The sequence below is a fragment of the Salmo trutta genome, chromosome 27, assembly GCF_901001165.1.
Source record: "Salmo trutta chromosome 27, fSalTru1.1, whole genome shotgun sequence".
Taxonomy (NCBI): Eukaryota; Metazoa; Chordata; class Actinopteri; order Salmoniformes; family Salmonidae; genus Salmo; species Salmo trutta.
In genome coordinates, this window is record NC_042983.1 from 35,844,323 (window position 1) to 35,863,548 (window position 19,226).

General features: G+C 47.1%; 1 protein-coding gene across 8 annotated transcripts in view; it reads right to left on the reverse strand.

Moving 5' to 3' along the window:
* Positions 1 to 19,226, reverse strand: part of dmxl1 (Dmx like 1) — a 61,929-nt gene that overhangs the window by 21,782 nt on the left and 20,921 nt on the right. For 6 of the 8 annotated variants that reach the window (XM_029717899.1, XM_029717905.1, XM_029717902.1 and 3 more), the window contains exons 13-27: positions 15,076 to 15,763; positions 14,853 to 14,974; positions 14,642 to 14,731; positions 13,934 to 14,033; positions 13,706 to 13,825; positions 13,370 to 13,591; positions 11,077 to 12,846; positions 10,803 to 10,913; positions 10,351 to 10,520; positions 6,492 to 6,589; positions 6,215 to 6,380; positions 5,677 to 5,953; positions 4,545 to 5,569; positions 949 to 1,140; positions 427 to 503 (exon numbers count right to left, since the gene is read on the reverse strand). In XM_029717899.1, the coding sequence (XP_029573759.1) occupies positions 427 to 503; positions 949 to 1,140; positions 4,545 to 5,569; positions 5,677 to 5,953; positions 6,215 to 6,380; positions 6,492 to 6,589; positions 10,351 to 10,520; positions 10,803 to 10,913; positions 11,077 to 12,846; positions 13,370 to 13,591; positions 13,706 to 13,825; positions 13,934 to 14,033; positions 14,642 to 14,731; positions 14,853 to 14,974; positions 15,076 to 15,763 (5,228 nt within the window). The remainder of the gene's footprint in view (positions 1 to 426; positions 504 to 948; positions 1,141 to 4,544; positions 5,570 to 5,676; positions 5,954 to 6,214; positions 6,381 to 6,491; positions 6,590 to 10,350; positions 10,521 to 10,802; positions 10,914 to 11,076; positions 12,847 to 13,369; positions 13,592 to 13,705; positions 13,826 to 13,933; positions 14,034 to 14,641; positions 14,732 to 14,852; positions 14,975 to 15,075; positions 15,764 to 19,226) is intronic. The other 2 variants (XM_029717903.1, XM_029717901.1) reach the window with 2 other exon arrangements.

Below are 19,226 nucleotides of genomic sequence, written 5' to 3' on the forward strand. Positions count from 1 at the left end.
CACGAGAGGGGGAACTGTTGGGCACGGCTCAAAACAAAGTCCTTACTCATTTACAGATCTGTGAGCTTTGAAATGCCAAGGTCAGGCGGAGGGCCGGGCGCAGACACGTGATTCCTATTTTAAGGTCATTCAACTGCTAGATGAGTCAAAGAAAAAAAAGCCTTTTCTCTACTTTTTAACGTCATACACTTTTCTCCTTGTAGTAGTACAGCTGTTAGAGAATCAAAAAAACAGGATAATGTTTTAATGATCATTATCACATACATGCACTGACAGGCAGATTCTCAAAATCAGATGCACGGTGCAGTTCAAATGTCTGAACTGTTGCCTAATGTGCATTTCCCAGCATGCTCTTGGTTGTGTGCCGTTCTAGTACAGAGATCAGGAGCACAGATCAAAGTTGGCGGCGTTAGGATTCAGACTAACCTGTGGTTGTGGCCGTCGCAGAGACACTGGTATATGCAGGCGGACAGCGAGGCTGCCAGTGTGTGCATCACATAGATCTGGAAGAGCAGGAGGTATTAGACAGACACATTAGGAGCAGCAGAACACTCCCTCCCACCATCAACTACCGCCCCTGTCAAATTCACAGCACATTACCGCCCCTGTCAAATTCACAGCACATTACCGCCCCTGTCAAATTCACAGCACATTACCTCCCCTGTCAAATTCACAGCACATTACCGCCCCTGTCAAATTCACAGCACATTACCGCCCCTGTCAAATTCACAGCACATTACCGCCCCTGTCAAATTCACAGCACATTACCGTCCCTGTCAAATTCACAGCACATTACCTCCCCTGACAAATTCACAGCACATTACTGCCCTCCCCATCCACCAATCCACCACGCACAACCAACACAAGTACCACTCTGATCTCTCAACATGCTCTTTGTTTGGAGCACACAGCACGACGATAGCCTTGGCTGGTACACGTGTGTCTGACCTCGTTGTTGACGACGTCTGGGTGTGGCGGGGAGTCCAGTGCGTTGATGGTGTGCAGGATGTCGTGGGTGAGGTTGGTCAGATGGACGATGGGGTTGGCCACCACTGTCTTGGCACTGGCAGTGCAGGCCAGCAGGAGAGGAATGGAGGCGTGGTGCAGGTAGGGGGCGACGGCTGACTGGACACCGTCATCCTGTGGACATAGAGTAGTGTGGCGTGAAGTGTGGCTCCAAGACTAACAAAGAAAATACATAAACAACTGAGCTGCAGTTGGAGCTGTCTGAGCTAACTCTCTGTGTGTGTGTGTGTGTGTGCTGAGCCATATGGCAGACTGAGCATCTACCACTATAACATAGTTTTTGGCCCCCCACTTTTTTATCTGAAATGATCATCACCCACTGAGTAACTTCACATATAACAGTTTAAAATGTTTTGAGCTAGTAATGTCAATATTTATTTTTTACAAATTAGCTATGACATACATAGACAATTAATGTAATGCAACTTTGGATTTCACCCCCATTTGGAACTTTACAGAAAGCTGCTCTCTTCTCCCGCTCTGACCAGTACATCTTGCAAAAATGATTGCTGTCCATGTTATGAAATTACATCTTTACCCTGTTCATTTAAAAATTACCAAATGCACTGGCTGTTAGAAGCAGAACTACCAAAAATATTTTGTATAGTGAACCTGGCAATCGAAAAGCCCCAATCATCAGTTTAATGTGCAATCAGCAGCAAGATGTGAGCTGTGTCCACGATGGTAGACTACACAGCCCCGCTGGTAAAACACAATTTTATACAGCGCATTTGGTAACAATGACATATAAAATTACATTGGTTGTCCCTAAAGCCTATGATTTATTATTGCAAAAGCCATTTCCCAAACATCTGAATGCTGAAGGTGCGGCGCAGATATAGCCTACGCATATTGAAGCAGGGATAGGGGGCGGCCTACTTCTCGTTGGCGCGAGAAGCTGCTTCTCCTGCACTGTGCGCAGTTATCTGAATTTTAGATCAATGTCAAAAGCAGTTACGGATATAAAAGTTCAATAGGCTGAAGGAGAGGACGCATCAACTCAGTCACAACATGAGGTATTTTCGTAATAAGGCAGAAAAAAAGGAACAGAACACGTCAATGAACAGCCGATTCGGTTTTATTACCGATTAATGCTTTACTTTGATCAGTTTGGGATCCGCGGACCGATGCATTCGCATTTTAAACATTTGAACCGGTAAACGATGCGTCTCGGCGAATTGTTACATTCCTAAAAAAAAATTGCTACAGAATTGCATCCTGGCTACTATTCTGCGGTTCACTCATCAGATCAGATGCTTTGATGTCAAACTTAAAGTAAGTCATCTCAGACAGAGGCGTTTACTGTCACGTGGTATGACAGGAGCATCTGATGTTCCAAACGCTCCAGAGGAGAGCAGTGTTTGTGTGTTCCTGGTGTTGGTGACTCGAAGCGTGTCTCCCTATAAGTAGGACGAGACATCAGAAGAGAATTGGAATCAGTCTTGTCTGTCAGACAGCCACTGCAGAAGTCACTGATTCCAACCATCAGCTACGCGAAACCCCAGCCCGGCAAACGCGAGGCTGAGACAAAATGGCAAGCTCCGTTTTCTTTGCTTCAGTTTTTGTGTTGCCCTTTCTTCGTATCCCTCCTCAGAGAACTTGCTGTCAAGTACTGAGATGCAAGAGCCTTTTTCTTAGTCTTGTTTACAACAAAGATACTTTTTTGTTAGAAGAGTTTTAATAGTACAGTGAACAAAAAAAAAAAAAATATATATATATATATATATATAAACGCAATGTGTAAAGTGTTGGTCCCATGTTTCATGAGATGAAATAAAAGATCACAGAAATGTTTAATACGCACAACAAGCTAATTTCTCTCAAATTTTGTCCACAAATATGTTTACATCCCTGTTAGTGAACATTTCTCATTTGCCAAGTTAATCCATACACCTGACAGGTGTGGTATATCAATGATCTGATTAAACAGCATGATCATTACACAGGTGCACCTTGTGCTGGGGGCAATAAAAAGCCAGTCTAAAATGTACAGTTTTGTCACACAACACAATGCCACAGATGTCTTGAGGGAGCGTGCAATTGGCATGCTGACTGCAGGAATATCCACCAGAGCTGTTGCCAAAGAATTTAATATTAATTTCTCTACCATAAGTCGTCTCCAATGTTGTTTTAGATAATTTGGCAGGAGGTCTAACCGGCCTCACAACCGCAGACCACGTGTATGGGATTGTGTGGGCGACCGGTTTGCTGATGTCAACATTGTGAACAGAGTGCCCCATGGTCGCGATGGGGTTATGGTATGGGCAGGCATAAGCTACGGACAATGAACACAAATACATTTTATAGATGGCAATTTTAATGCAAAGAGATACTGTGACAAGATCCTGAGGCCCATAGTCGTCTCAATCATCCACCGCCATCACCTCATGTTTCAGCATGATAATCCACAGCCCCATGTTGCAAGGAGCTGTACAGAATTCCTGGAAGCAGAAAATGTCCCCGTTCTTCCATGGCCTGCATACTCACCAGACATGTTACCCATTGAGCATGTTTGGACTGCTCTGGATCGACATGTACGACAGTGTTCCAGTTCCCGCCAATATCCAGCAACTTTGCACAGCCATTGAAGAGGAGTGAGACAACATTCCACAGGCCACAATCAACAACCTGAGCAACTATGCGAAGGAGATGTGTCGCCCTGCATGATGCAAAATGGTGGTCACACCAGATACCGACTGGTTTTCTGATCCATGCCCCTACCTTCTATTTTTAAGGTATCTGTGACCAACAGATGCATATCTGTATTCCCAGTCATGTGAAATCCATAGATTAATCGATTTCAATTGACTGATTTCCTCATATGAACTGTAACTCAGTAAAACCTTTGAAATTGTTGTTGCGTTTATATTTCTGTTCAGTATAATTATAAAACTGGGTGGTTGGAGCCCTGAATGCTGATTGGCTGAAAGCCTTGGTATATATCACAGAATGTAATTACGTTGGTAACCAGTTTATAATAGCAATAAGTCACCTCAGGGGTTTATGATATGGCCAATATAGCTATGATCCTTATTGATGTCACTTGTTAAATCCACTTAAAATCAGTGTAGATGAAGGGGAGGACACAGGCTAAAGAAGGATTTTTAAGCCTTGAGACATGGATTGTGTATATGTGCCATTCAGAGGGTGAATGGGCAAGAACAAATATTTAAGTTCCAATAGGGTATGGAAGTAGGTCCCAGGCGTACTGGTTCGAGACAAAAACTGCAACGCTGCTGGGTTTTACATGCTCAACAGTTTCCCGTGTGTATCAAGAATGGTCCACCACCCAAAGGACATCCAACCAACTTGACACAACTGTGGGAACCATTGGAGTCAACATGGGCCAGCATCCCTGTGGAACACCTTGTAGAGTCCATGCCCTGACCAATTGAGGCCGTTCTGAAGGCAAAAGGGGTTCCTAATGTTTTGTACACAGTATATATGGTTATTGTATCCATTTGTTACTCATTTCAATAAGATTGACAACATACAGTGTGTGTTAGTGTGTGCTGTACCTGTTGGGACTCCTGAAGCAGCAGGATGAGTTCCATGCGTACCGAGGCCAGGCCTCCTCCGTGGGAGCCGTGCAAGCTGCAGTAGCTGAGGAACATGCGCAGGAGAGGCTGGTTGCTCTGGAGCCAGTATCTGCGGGTGCGCTGGGCCTCACCAGGCTGGGCCTCACCAGGCTGGGCCTGGGCCGCCTCCTCTCCACCTGGCCCTGCCATTCCCAGGGCCAGCTCCGGCAGGCAGGGCTTGTAGCTGCAGCACCTCTGCAGGGCCACCACCTCCCTCTCCAGCCACTGGCACAGCTGGTAGCGTAGCTTCCCCCCGTCCAGCTCGTAACCCGTGGACAGGGTCCGCAGCTCCGTGGTCAGGATCTTCAGGCAGGCGCTGAATTTGAGTTGAGCGGCCAGGATGTCCTCAGAGGGCATGAGGACGTCACCCTCGTCCAGCAGCGTCTCCGTCAATGGAGAGGTGGCGTCTTGAAAGACGCTACTGGTGTTGTCGGCACTCTTCATGGCCAAGCCCTGTGGTTCGTCGTCGTCGTCCTCCTCCTCCTTGTCGCTGTCCCATTTCAACTCCAGGGCTTCATCCTGAACCGACACAGAGGGCTGGCCCCAGTCAAAACTCAGCACAGAGTCCGATTGGCTATTGGACAAGCTGTCTGACACAGACTCGAAGCCGTTCAAAGCGGGCTGAGACCAGTCCAAATCTGACGCCTGTTCCTTTTTCGTCTCGCTCAGGTCGGGGTTGGTGGTATCGTCTTGGTGGAGCTTGGATCTTTTGACAACTTTGGGCATTTTGGAGAGGACCTCCAGGGCCAGCATGGGGCAGCCGGCCTGCAGGTGAGCGTAGGCTGCGGTGAAGAACAGCCTCCTCTCCACCAGGCTGATTGAGTTTGCCATGCGACCCTCCGCTGTCAGACCCACCCTGGTCTTCTCAGACGAGCCAAAATGGCGGCGCAGCAGTAAGGGATGTGTGCGGAGGTAGGTGTAGAAGTTGAAGACCTCCGGGCTACAGAGGGACGTGGACGAGGTACCTGCAAATCATAGCTTTGTCATTTCCCCAGGCATTCACATCATCAATTTACCTCAAAATAATCAAACGTCAAATCTAAGAAGGGAAAAAGCATCGTTCTCTTACTACTACCTGGTTGAGTTGTGTGGCCAGCCTGAGTGGGGGACGCTAGGTTTGGGGCAGCAGGCTGCTCCAGCAGAGTATCCAGGGCCCGGCTGTAGTCCTCCAGTACCCAGTAGGCCGTGCTGCGCAGGAAGGGGTCCTGGTGGGCAGGGAGCTGGCGGTCTTGGCCCAGCACGTGCCTCTGCAGGATGCGTTTGTAGGTGGAGGACGTCTCAAACTCGGACTCATAGAGCCGGGAGATCACCAGGGCCAGCTGCAGGTCCTGCATCTTCTCCAGGCAAACCTGTACAAGGCAGGCCAAACCAACAGTGTTGAAAGCATTTGCAGTAGCAGCACAGAAAAATACCTCACAGAAATATCAAATAAGGTCACCTCTACCCTTTGCATGGCCAGACGTAATTTGCATAAATGCTCAAAGATACAACTTTGTATTTAATTATATATATTTTTAAAGAGAGCTACCTCTCTCCTGAAAACCTTTGTATGAAAAAGGTGGACATCATATCTACTGTAGCTGCTGACAGTGAAATTAGGACATTTTTACCTCCACAGCATCCTTGAGGGAGCCTGCCAAAAGAAAGAAGGCTGCAGAGTGCTGGAAGCGCTGCTTCCCCAGCAGAGAGAAGGCGTTCTTCAAGGCAGCCCTCCTCCACCTTTCCTCACCGAAGTTGTTGCTGAAGAACGTTGTCATTTTGGCATTCTTCTGAGACCTTGATGGAACAACACACGTTGGCATTAGACTATCTGTAATGTGAAATAATTGTTTCAATCTTTTCAGGGGTTATGGGAAATTATATTCAAGAACTACTCAAAGACGTTACCTGTACAGTCCCCAGACCACTGCTTTCTTTTTCATAGCGAGATAGAAGATGGCGGCGTCCAGAGGATCGTTCTGCCTTTGAAAAGACGCTTTTGCGACCTGATGAATAACGGAGGTAGAAAAACACATTTGTATATAGGTCACTCCACATTCTCTGATTGATATTACTGAATTCTGTGTTGCAGCACAATCTGACTCTGTTCTCCTTTTGTATCTCAAAGGCAACCAATAACTTATCTATACACACACACGTTCAAAAGTTAGAGGTCACTTAGAAATGTCTATTTTTGAAAGAAAAGCACATTCTGTCCATTAAAAATTCTGTCCATTAAAATAACACTGAATTGATCAGAAATACAGTGTAGACATTGTTAAGGTTGTAAATGACTATTGTAGCTGGAAACGGCTGATTTGTAATGGACTCTACATAGGTGTACAGAGGCCCATTATGAGTAACCATCACTCCTGTGTTCCAATGGCACGTTGTGTTAGCTAATCCAAGTTTATCAGGCTAATTTATCATTAGAAAACCCTTTTGCAATTATGTTAGCACAGCTGGAAACTGTTGTCCTGATTAAAGAAGCAATACAACTGGCCTTCTTTAGACGAGTTGAGTATCTGGAGCATCAGCATTTGTGGGCTCGATTACAGCCTCAAAATGGCTAGAAACAAAGATCTTTCTTCTGAAACTCATCAGTCTATTCTTGTTCTGAGAAATTAAGGCTATTCCATGCGAGAAATTACCAAGAAACTGAAGATCTCAGTTTAGTATCTCACATTTTTACTATTTTATACATTGTAGAATAATAGTGAACATCAAAACTATCAAAACTAAATAACACATATGAAATCATGTAGTAACCAAAAAAGTGTCAAATCAAAATATATTTTATATCTGAGATTCTTCAAAAGTAGCCACCCTTTGCGTTGATGAGAGCTTTGCAGATTTTTTTGCCTCAATCTACACACAATACCCCATAATGACATCACAATACCCCATAATGACATCACAATACCCCATAATGATATCACAATACCCCATAATGACGAAGCAAAAACAGGTTTTTAGAAATTGTAGCAAATTTATATGAAATACTAAACTGAAATATCACATTTACATAAGTATTCAGACCCTTTACTCAGTACTTTGTTGAAGCACCTTTGGCAGCGATTACAGCCTCGAGTCTCCTTGGGTATGACGCTACAAGCTTGGCACACCTGTATTTGGGGAGTTCCTCCCATTCTTCTCTGCAGATCCTCTCAAGCTCTGTCAGGTTGGATGGGGAGCGTCGCTGCACAGCTATTTTCAGGTCTCTCCAGAGATGTTCGATCAGGTTCAAGTCCGGGCTCTGGCTGGTCCACTCAGGGACATTCAGAGACTTGTCCCGAAGCTACTCCTGCATTGTCTTGGCTGTGTGCTTAGGGTCGTTGTCCTGTTTGAAGGTGAACCTTCACCCCAGTCTGAGGTCCTGAGTGCTCTGGAGCAGGTTTTTATCAAGGATCTCTCTGTACGCTCTGTGCTCCGTTCCCTCGATCCTGACTGTCACCCAGTCCCTGCCGCTGAAAAACATCCCCACAGCATGATGCTGTCACCACCATAATTCACCGTAGGGATGGTGCCAGGTTTCCTCCAGACATGATGCTTGGCATTCAGGCCAAATCTTTGTTTCATCAGACCAGAGAATCTTGCTTCTCATGGTCTGAGAGTCCTTAAGATGCCTTTTGGCAAACTCCAAGCGGGCTGTCATGTGCCTTTTACTGAGGAGTGGCTTCCGTCTGGCCACTCTACCATAAAGGCCTGATTGGTGGAGTGCTGCAGAGATGGTTGTCCTTCTGGAAGGTTATCCCATCTCCACAGAATTACTTTTACCACAGGTGGACTTCAAATCAATTTGTAGAAACATCTCAAGGATGATCAATGGAAACAGGATGCACCTGAGCAAAATTTTGAGTCTCATAGCAAAGTGTTTGAGTACTGATATAAATGTCATATTTCAGTTTTACATTTTTTATAAATACGCAAACATAAAAAAAAAACTGTTTTTGCTTTGTCATTATGGGGTATTGTGTGTAGATTGATGTATTATTCTTAAAAAAAAAAATCAATTTTAGAATAAGGCTGTAACATAACAAAATGTGGAAAAAGTCAAGGGGTCTGAATACTTGCCAAATGCACTGTACAGTGGGGGGGAAAAGTATTTGATCCCCTGCTGATTTTGTACGTTTGCCCACTGACAAAGAAAGGATCAGTCTATAATTTTATTGGTAGGTTTATTTGAACAGTGAGAGACAGAATAACAACAAAAATATCCAGAAAAACGCATGTCAAAAATGTTATAAATTGATTTGCATTTTAATGAGGGAAATAAGTATTTGACCCCCTCTCAATCAGAAAGATTTCTGGCACCCAGGTGTCTTTTATACAGGTAACGAGCTGAGATTAGGAGCACACTCTTAAAGGGAGTGCTCCTAATCTCAGCTTGTTACCTATAAAAAAAGACACCTGTCCACAGAAGCAATCAATCAATCAGATTCCAAACTCTCCACCATTGCCAAGACCAAAGAGCTCTCCAAGGATGTCAGGGACAAGATTGTAGACCTACACAAGGCTGGAATGGGCTACAAGACCATCGCCAAGCAGCTTGGTGAGAAGGTGACAACATTTGGTGCGATTATTCGCAAATGGAAGAAACACAAAAGAACTGTCAATATCCCTCGGCCTGGGGCTCCATGCAAGAGCTAACCTCGTGGGGTTGCAATGATCATGAGAACGGTGAGGAATCAGCCCAGAACTACACGGGAGGACCTTGTCAATGATCTCAAGGCAGCTGGGACCATAGTCACCAAGAAAACAATAGGTGACACACTACGCCGTGAAGGACTGAAATCCTGCAGCGCCCGCAAGGTCCCCCTGCTCAAGAATACATATACAGGCCCGTCTGAAGTCTGCCAATGAACATCTGAATGACTCAGAGGACAACTGGTGAAAGTGTTGTGGTCAGATGAGACCAAAATGGAGCTCTTTGACATCAACTCAACTCGCCGTGTTTGGAGGAGGAAAAATGCTGCCTATGACCCCAAGAAGACCATCTCCACCGTCAAACATGGAGGTGGAAACATTATGCTTTGGGGGTGTTTTTCTGCTAAGGGGACAGGACAACTTCACTGCATCAAAGGGACGATGGACGGGGCCATGTACCGTCAAATCTTGGGTGAGAACCTCCTTCCCTCAGCCAGGGCATTGAAAATGGGTCGTGGATGGGTATTCCAGCATGACAATGACCCAAAACACACGGCCAAGGCAACAAAGGAGTGGCTCAAGAAGAAGCACATTAAGGTCCTGGAGTGGCCTAGCCAGTCTCCAGACCTTAATCCCATAGAAAATCTGTGGAGGGAGCTGAAGGTTCGAGTTGCCAAACGTCAGCCTCGAAACCTTAATGACTTGGAGAAGATCTGCAAAGAGGAGTGGGACAAAATCCCTCCTGAGATGTGTGCAAACCTGGTGGCCAAATTCAAGAAACGTCTGACCTCTGTGATTGCCAAAAAGGGTTTTGCCACCAAGTACTGTCATGTTTTGCAGAGGGGTCAAATACTTATTGCCCTCATTAAAATGCAAATCAATTTATAACATTTTTGACATGCGTTTTTCTGGATTTTTTTGTTGTTATTCTGTCTCTCACTGTTCAAATAAACCTACTATTAAAATTATAGACTGATAATTTCTTTGTAAGTGGGCAAACGTACAAAATCAGCAGGGGATCAAATACTTTTTCCCCCCACTGTATGTATGCATGCATGTATATATTTATTTAAAGGGAGGAAAAATGATCGCAATAGGTATATGGGACACATGGGCTCACTTTTTCAATACACCTCCGGAGTTTATTGGTGCTCCTGAGCCACCAGCCCATGCCCATGGCGCGGAGCTCGGGCCAGGTGGGGTCTCCTTTCTGCAAGGCAGGTAACATGTGGAGCAGCTCGTCCTCAGCCTCGGAGTGGAAGGCCCAGGCGTAGTGACAGGTGGACAGACCTGGAGGACCAAACACAGGTTGTCAAGACAATCAAACATCACACTAGTCTACACAGCACCAGGCTGGAGGAGCTAGAGTTGTTTGACCATGTAATAATATGTTAATTTACCCACATTGATTTAATTTATGTATTCTTTACAAAAATAAATAGGCTAATCAGCATAGGTCAGCCATGCAGGAATTAAACCCACAAGTCTAGTGTTGCAACAAGCATCATGTTCTAGCCCTCTGAGCCTCAGTGGGCTGCTGTGCTCAGTTGTGTTGAGTTCAGCCCTGCCTACCTTGGCGAAGCAGCTGGGCGCGATGGGCAGGAGGCAGGGTGGTCAGCAGGAACGTATGGAGCCTCACAGCCAACAGGAACTTCAGACCGCACTCATCCAAAGTCTCTCCACCTAGTCAATGGAAAGAATATGACCATCAGTACTCCTCCTCACAGGCCTTCTACTAGAATAAAACAAATACACCCCCTTTGTTCATATTAGTCCATTGAACAACATTTTGTAAGGAGAAGGACTATTAAGGACAGTCTGTGTTGGGTTAAATGAGATACCGTACCTTTACCCCTGCTCTGGCTCTCCCGGATGTCAGTGCTTGTGGTGGCGATGGTGTCGGCCAGGGCCATGAGGGACATCTGCTCCATGCGGGTCAGGCCCGGCAGGCTGGAGTGGAGCAGGTGGCTGGACAGAACCTGGGCGTGCTCTGGCCCAAAGAAGGTGGGGCTATATTGAGACAGGTCTATGACCTTAGCACCGCCGTCCTCTTGGTCGCTCTCCATATGCTCCAGGTCGTCCACACCCACCCCGCTGCTCTGGAAGAGCTCATCGTAGGCGTCCGTCTGACTGGACCCGTGGCCACTGTCTCCACTCAAGCTGGCCACCTTGTCCTTGGGCTTGGGGGAGCAGTCCTCGTCGGCCGCCAGCAGCGCGTACAGGGGCAGGGGAGGGATGGAGTCAATCTCTGTGTAGTCCGAGCTCTCGCCCTTGCTGAAGAGCTTGGGGTCTCTGGAGGTGCTGCCGCCGGCGCTGATGGTGCGCGAGCGGAGACGCTTGTCTTGGTTGGTGCCGTTGTCTTTGAGGGCCACGATCTCCCCGGCAATGCATTTGACGAGGTGGGAGAGGATGGCCTTGGCCCGCCGGACCTTCCCCAGGTCCATGAGCTCCAGCAGCTGTACCGGGTGGTACTGGGGCAGCGTGGGGAACAGGTGGTGTGCCGCCTCAAACAGCCCATAGTCCTCCATCTCCGCAGGCAGGTCGTACACTGTCCTCTTCCCACTCAGCTTCTGGGCCAGGCTGGTCATGGACCTGGTCAAGCTCTTCTTGGGAGGAGCGGGGTTCAGGCCCTCCTCATGGCTCTGTTTCATTGCAGCCAGGAGGGACGACACGCTGCCCATGTCTGTGGTCATGGTGTTTGAGGTCGTGGACTTGGCCGGGGGCTGCCACTGGGAGTACACGTGCATCTCACAGTCCATGCCCACCACCAGGATGCCGTCTCTCACCCAGGACAGGGAGACGGGGATGGGCAAGGAGCCTTCCACGGAGGAGACCAGGTCCACGGAGCGCAGGAGGACCAGGCGGGAAGAGCTCTGCTCCCTGGGGCCCTCAGACAGGCCCAGTTCAGGAGGTTTGCCAGAGAGCAGGCCGTACATGTAGAGTTTGGAACCAATCCCCACAGTAAGAATGTGGGAGCCGTCCTCCCTGGAGACCCAGTCCAGGTGGACCAGACTCTTACCAGAGGTCCCCAGGCAGGCGTCATTGGGCAGATAGATGTCCAGGTTATTATTCTCCACATTCAGGCCCTTGGCGCCACTCTCCATGTTATTGTTACCAGTGGGAGTGGAGGCATCCAGGACGAGGGTCTGCTCTAGCACCCAGTGGGAGCCACCTGTGGACTCACACTGGAATAACCCTACATGGACCAGTGGTTCCCTGACACCCTGCTGAGGGTTAGGGCTCAGGTGGTTAGGGCTCAGGTGGTTAGGGCTCAGGTGGTTAGGGTTAGGGCTCAGGTGGTTAGGGTTAGGGCTCAGGTGGTTAGGGTTAGGGCTCAGGTGAGGGCTAGGGTTGTGTCGGTAGGCCACTGCAATGCGGCTGGTGTGACAACAGCTGACCGTGACTGGTCTGCCTGACACGGTCACGGCACTGCTGTTGCCCAGCCCCTCCTCCACCAATAGAGGCCATTCCTCCCAAGTGTATGTCAGCTCCTTGGTGTCTGGCTCCACTGCAGCCACCCTGCACCTCCAGAACCTCACCTTCCCGTCTGAACAGGAAGTGGCCAGGAGATAGGGAGCGCCACCTGCCGGCTGCAGGGAGGACGCGCTCAGATGACCTGGAACAAGAACAATCATTGGTTAGTTAGTTTAGCCATACTTCCTGGGTAGGCTTGTACACTTGCGGCGGCAGGTAGCCTAGTGGTTAGAGCGTTGGGCCAGTAACCGAAAGGTTGGTGGATCGAATCCCCGAGCTAACTAGGTAAAAATCTGTCGTTCTGCCCCTGAACAAGGCAGTTAACCCACTGTTCCTAGGCCGTCATTGTAGATAAGAATTTGATCTTAACTGACTTGCCTAGTTAATTATTATTATTTATTTTTTTTAACAATTGACTTAAGCTATATCTATACTGAAATGTAACAGTTAAATGCCAGCAAAGTAACAAAGATGCATCCACCCCCAAAACCTTGCCAAACAAAGGGCTGTTAATGATCTCTTATCCAATTTCAGTTGAACTGGTTCCATTCTATAGAATTAGCCAACACTTTGTGAGTTGATTACATTCCTGTGGAAGAACAAACAGAATTGTCCCATTATACAGGAGAAGAGGGCGGTGTGACTGTGGTTCAGTGCCCTCTCACCTGCTGAGGGCGTGACACTGATCACCTCAACGCCGTCTGGAAGAGCTAGCTCCTGGCTGTACAACCTGTGAGTGGCCAGGGTGAGGCGACTGGCACTCTGCAGGTTGGACGTGCAAGGCTTGTTCTTCTGGGCCGAGGGGGAGCTGAACGTCTCAAAGCTAAAGGAGCTGTTCATTGGCGACAAAGTCACGTTCTCCTTTTCAGGCGGAGCGCCGGTCTCGTCTGTAAAGACACACAAAAACAAATCGTTTTTTTAGAGCCAGGTTAAAGCTGGCTGGCTGGCACACAATGCCCAACAATGCTGTAACATAGAAATGGACCCTTGAGGTCACACACCCATAGTGATTTGGCCAGCTGCCAGTTGCAGGTGCCACATATGCAGGAAAGACCTGCCAGTCTGGGTAAACTCTACCACCACCAGGAAGAAACGGGCGGAGAAGCCTGGCTGGCTGGAGGCTGCAGGAGCAAAAACAAACACACACAAGGACATGTACATCACACTGAATGAGATGGACTGGAGAGTAAAGTGAAGGTTGTATTAGTGAGTGTGTCTCCTAATCCTACCAGTCTCTGTAGCGGGAGCTTCCTGAGTGGCATCTCTCCGCTCACTGCCCAGAATCAGATCCTCTTCAAACACATGCAGCAGCTGAGTCTCCTTCCCCTGCTGCAGAACACACATTTTACATTTATATTTTTTGTCATTTAGCAAGATGCTCTCATCCAGAGCGATTTACAGTAGTGAGTGCATACATTTTTATACTTTTTTTGTTGTTGTACTGGTTCCCCGTGGGAATCGAACCCACAACCCTGGCGTTGCAAGCACCATGCCCTACCAACTGAGCTAGACAGGACACACAATAGGACAGGAAATACTTTGTCACCGAGGGGAAAAGTGTCTTGAACAATTAAAGAGTGTGCTAATGCTTCCATACATAAATACATAGAATCTAACCATACATCATCATCATAATACACACACACAAAAGTTAATTATTTCATGCCAAGGCCAGGCTGTGACTTGGTGGGTAGCTCCGCATGATTTAAGGCCTACTGGATAGGCTACAGTGTAAAACATCTATGGCATGGCTGAACTTTTCATTAAGATGGCAAGAAGCCATTAAACAATGTGTTAAATAGAGTTCAGTCATGTATTGAATATCGGATTGCGCTTACTATGCCTAGCAAACCCCAATCATGGTGCTGAAAAAGGTCAGTGAAAATCTGTGTGCACTCAATAGAACATATTTCCTTCTTCCATAAACGTATACTTACGAAGTCAGTAATGGCATCTAGCTCGATGATACAACCTGGTTTAGCAGTCGATTGCTGGCTGATGATGTTAAAAACTTTGCCGACATATTTCTGAGACAAAGTAAAAAAATATATATATATTTGTAAATGTTTAGAAATCGAGAATAGTGAGGGTAAATAAAAATTGTTAATCTGAGATATCAAAAAGACAGTGTGCTGGTGGTCGACTTACTGAAATATCTGGGTTGGAGAGCTCGCTGAGTAGTTTCTTGGCTTCAATAACAGCCTGGTAAAGCCTCAGCGAGTGACCGTCACTGGCCACGAAGCAGGCACTGGGAGAGTTGCAGTAGACACCTGCAGTAGAGAAGAAAACTATTGCAACAAGCCATCTGCTGACAGATATTGTAGCTACCAGAGTTTTCAAAGGTAAATACACTGACTGTCTCCTTCCTTACCAAGGCAGTTGCTGGGGATGAGTGTGGGCAGCCAGGCTACATTGGAGAAGGCGGAGGAGTGGAGAGAGTTGATCCTGGCCAGCTCAGACACCCCTCCAGAGAAGGACAGCGGTCCCACTGGATCCACCCTCCACAGAATGAGCTCGCTGTAAATGGCGTTGGGGTCCTGCGACACAGCGCCCAGGGACACCCGGCTGGGCCCACCCCCGAGGGGTTGAGAAAGGGTGGTCGAGGGGGCGGGGACACTGTCCACGTCGGGGGTGCGCAGGGCATTGTGGTGTGAGGTGGTGAGCAACAGGGGCAGCAGGGAGTGGCAGGCCAGGTCGTTGAGGTGGAAGCGATGGCCGCAGTAGCGTGACTTGTGGGACACGCTGAGCACAGTGGAGAAGGCCGACTCCTCTGCGAAGCTGACCGCCCATTGGTTGAGGGAGCCATCGGAGTGCGTGGAGATCATGAGCACGTTGGGGGTGAAGATGCTGAGGCGCAGGCTGCTGGAGTAGGAGGTCGCCTTGCTCTGGCCGTAGGGAATCAGCACCGACGAGGAATGTGGTAGGCCGGCAGGCCGCTGGCGGCCATGTTGGATGGCTAGGTCCACGTTCTTGTTACAGGCGTACATGACCACGCTGCGGCTCAGGGAGTTGGCGTCGCCCGTGGGGAAGGCCACAGGAATCCGGGACACAAAGGACACCTGTCACGGGACAACGGAGACATGATTGGTCAGTCGGTGCCGCTTCACTTCTTCACCAAAGATAATTAGCATATTATTACTTTATGCATTACGCTTTCTGCCATTTTTATCAAATGAAGGCAGCCAGCCCTAATAAACCTGGATGTCATTGAGATTCCATCAGCAGCGTTGACTGCCGGATCAAAAGAGGCCCAACCATTATACTGCAGATAAATGCATTTCCAATTTCAAATAATGTCAGACTTAATTAGAATATAATTAACCCAGCGTCAGTGAGAATCCATTAAAATGTAAGCTGTACAATGCAACTGTCAAAACGATTCGTTTCTTGGAGACAGCTAATGTTGTTTTCAACGAATAGCACGTTGATTTATGTTAATATTCCACGTATTAAAAGACACAAAAAAGAAACAAAAATGAAATCAGTCAGACCACTTAACACAGTGCCTACAGAAAGTATTCATACCCCTTGACTTATTCCACATTTCATTGTGTTACAGCCTGAATTCAAAATGGATTAAATCAATTTCTGTTCTCACCCATCTCCACACAATATGACAAAGTGAAAACATTATTTTTTTGAAATGTTTGCACATTTGTTGAAAATGAAATACAGAAATATCTAATTTACATAAATATTCACACCCCTTTGCTGACACTCCAAAATGAGCTCAGGTGCATCCGATTTCCTTAGATCATCCTTGAGATGCCACTACAACTTGATTTGTGTCCAGCTGTGGCCAATTCAATTGTTTGGATATGATTTAGAAAGAAACACACCTGTCTATATAAAATTTCCAACAGTTGACAGTGCATTTCAGAGCAGAAACTATTGTGAGGTAATTTTTGTTGTCTGAAGAAATAGCATCGAATTTTACATCTCGTCTCATACAATCATTGGTTCCTGTAGATGCTGGGTAGAGATATGAAGGGAAGACCGTCATGACCCCTCTTCAGACCTTTTGTCAGAACGCCCAGAATATGTTCTATAAGATAGGAGACGGCGCCAGTCACATACAGGAACCAACCCTATGAACCATGCCTGTGAAGCTTGTTTGTACAGCCGTAAATAAGAGAACTAACGGGACTGCCCCGACAGAGCTCCTGGCAGACTTCAGACTGGTACTTTAGGGACTGAGTGTCCCTGTGTTGAATTTCCACAACAATTTGGAGTCAACGAAACAGGACGATTGATTCTGCCTGCAGAGCTTTCTAGTGAGGGTCTACGAGGAAAACCAGTGGGGCATTTTATGTAACGTGAGGGAAATTCCCGTCTAACCAAAAGATGATGAGGACCCGCCCAGACCCATACTGCGAGCTGCCCAGGAGGAGACACATCATCCGCAAATAATTGAGGGACAGAGAGTTTTTCGATCTAGAACCTTAGTAAGGGGGTTCCGTCCACCACTGCCCATCGTAGTCTGGGACTTCTAGTAATAGCACGTGGTGCTGTTTAATATGTATAGGAAGTAGAAGTCTATAGGCATTTCTGAGAATTGTCCATGTGATCTGGGACCACTGTACCATAGTTTTGGGGAGGCTAGAGAACCGTTGAAGATAAATATGGTGCACAGGATGCAGATGGGGTGGTGTGGATATAAATACCTAAGTTGATTGATAACGGTATATAGGGATTCTGTGTGGTGTGAAGATATAGAAGGAGAGAATACTAAACTGAGCAAAAAAAAACAAAAAAAAACATCCTCACTGTCAACTGCTTTTATTTTCAGCAAACTTAACGTGTAAATATTTGTATGAACATAACGAGATTCAACAACAGACAAACTGAACAAGTTCCACAGAAATGTGACTAAAAGAAATTGAATAATGTGTCCCTGAACAAAGGGGGTGTCAAAATCAAAAAGTAACAGTCAGTATCTGCTGACACCAGCTGCATTAAGTACTGCAGTGCGTCTCCTCCTCATGGACTGCACCAGATTTGCCAGTTCTTTCTGGGAGATGTTGCCCCACTCTTCCACAAGGCACTTGCAAGTTCCCGGACATTTCTGGGAGGAATGGCCCTCACAGATCCAACAGGTCCCAGACGTGCTGAATGGGATTGCGATCCGGGCTCTTCGCTGGCCATGGCAGAACACTGACATTCCTGTCTTGCAGGAAATCACGCACAGAACGAGCAGTATGGTTGGTGGCATTGTCATACTGGAGGGTCATGTCAGGATGAGCCTGCAGGAAGGGTACCACATGAGGGAGGAGGATGTCTTCCCTGTAACGCACAGCTTTGAGATTGCCTGCAATGACAACAAGCTCAGTCCGATGATGCTGTGACACACCGCCCCAGACCATGACGGACCCTTCACCTCCAAATCGATCCCGCTCCAGAGTACAGGCCTCGGTGTAATGCTAATTCCTTCGACGATAAACATGAATCCGGCCATCACCCCCTGGTGAGACAAAACCGCGACTCGTCAGTGAAGAGCACTTTTTGCCAGTCCTGTCTGGTCCAGCGATGGTGGGTTTGTGCCCATAGGTGCCGGTGATGTCTGGTGAGGACCTGCCTTACAACAGGAATACAAGCCCTCAGTCCAGCCTCTCTCAGGCTATTGCAAACAGTCTGAGCACTGATGGAGGGATTGTGCGTTCCTGGTGTAACTCGGGCAGTTGTTGTTGCCATCCTGTACCTGTCCCGCAGGTGTGATGTTCGGATGTACCGATCCTGTGCTGGTGTTGTTACACATGGTCTGCCACTGCGTGGATGATCAGCTGTCCATCCTGTCTCCCTGTAGCGCTGTCTTAGGCGTCTCACAGTACGGACATTGCAATTTATTTCCCTGGCCACAGCTGCAGTCCTCATGCCTCCTTGCAGCATGCCTAAGGCACGTTCACACAGATGAGCAGGGACCCTGCACATCTTTCTTTTGGTGTTTTTCAGAGTCAGTAGAAAGGCCTCTTTAGTTTTCAGAACTGTGACCTTAATTGCCTACCGTCTGTAAGCTGTTAGTGTCTTAGCGACCGTTCCACAGTTGCATGTTCATTAATTGTTTATGGTTCATTGAACAAGCATGGGAAACAGCGTTTAAACCCTTTACAATGAAGATCTGTGAAGTTATTTGGATTTTTACAAATTATCTTTGAAAGACAGGGTCCTGAAAAAGGGACGTTTATTTTATGTAGACTTACGTAAGTGGTGTGAAACGTAAGTGGTGTGAAAGTTCAGGGTGGTCCCTTTATGGATCATTTTATAAAGATAAGGTTAAAGCATTGTATGACTGTCTAAACGGGTCTGTCTAAAGATTGGCGCATATCCACTTTTGGTAAAGGTACGGGACTTGATTTACCCCCAACCAATAAAATGATAAAAGCTTATGGGATTCCCTCCACCCCGGTAATACATTTTGAAACAATACCCATGCCCTGTTCAATAGGACCAATGAATGTTGAACCTGATTTTCTGTTAACTAAAACCCCAAAGTGGCGCAGCGGTCTAACGCACTGCATCTTAGTG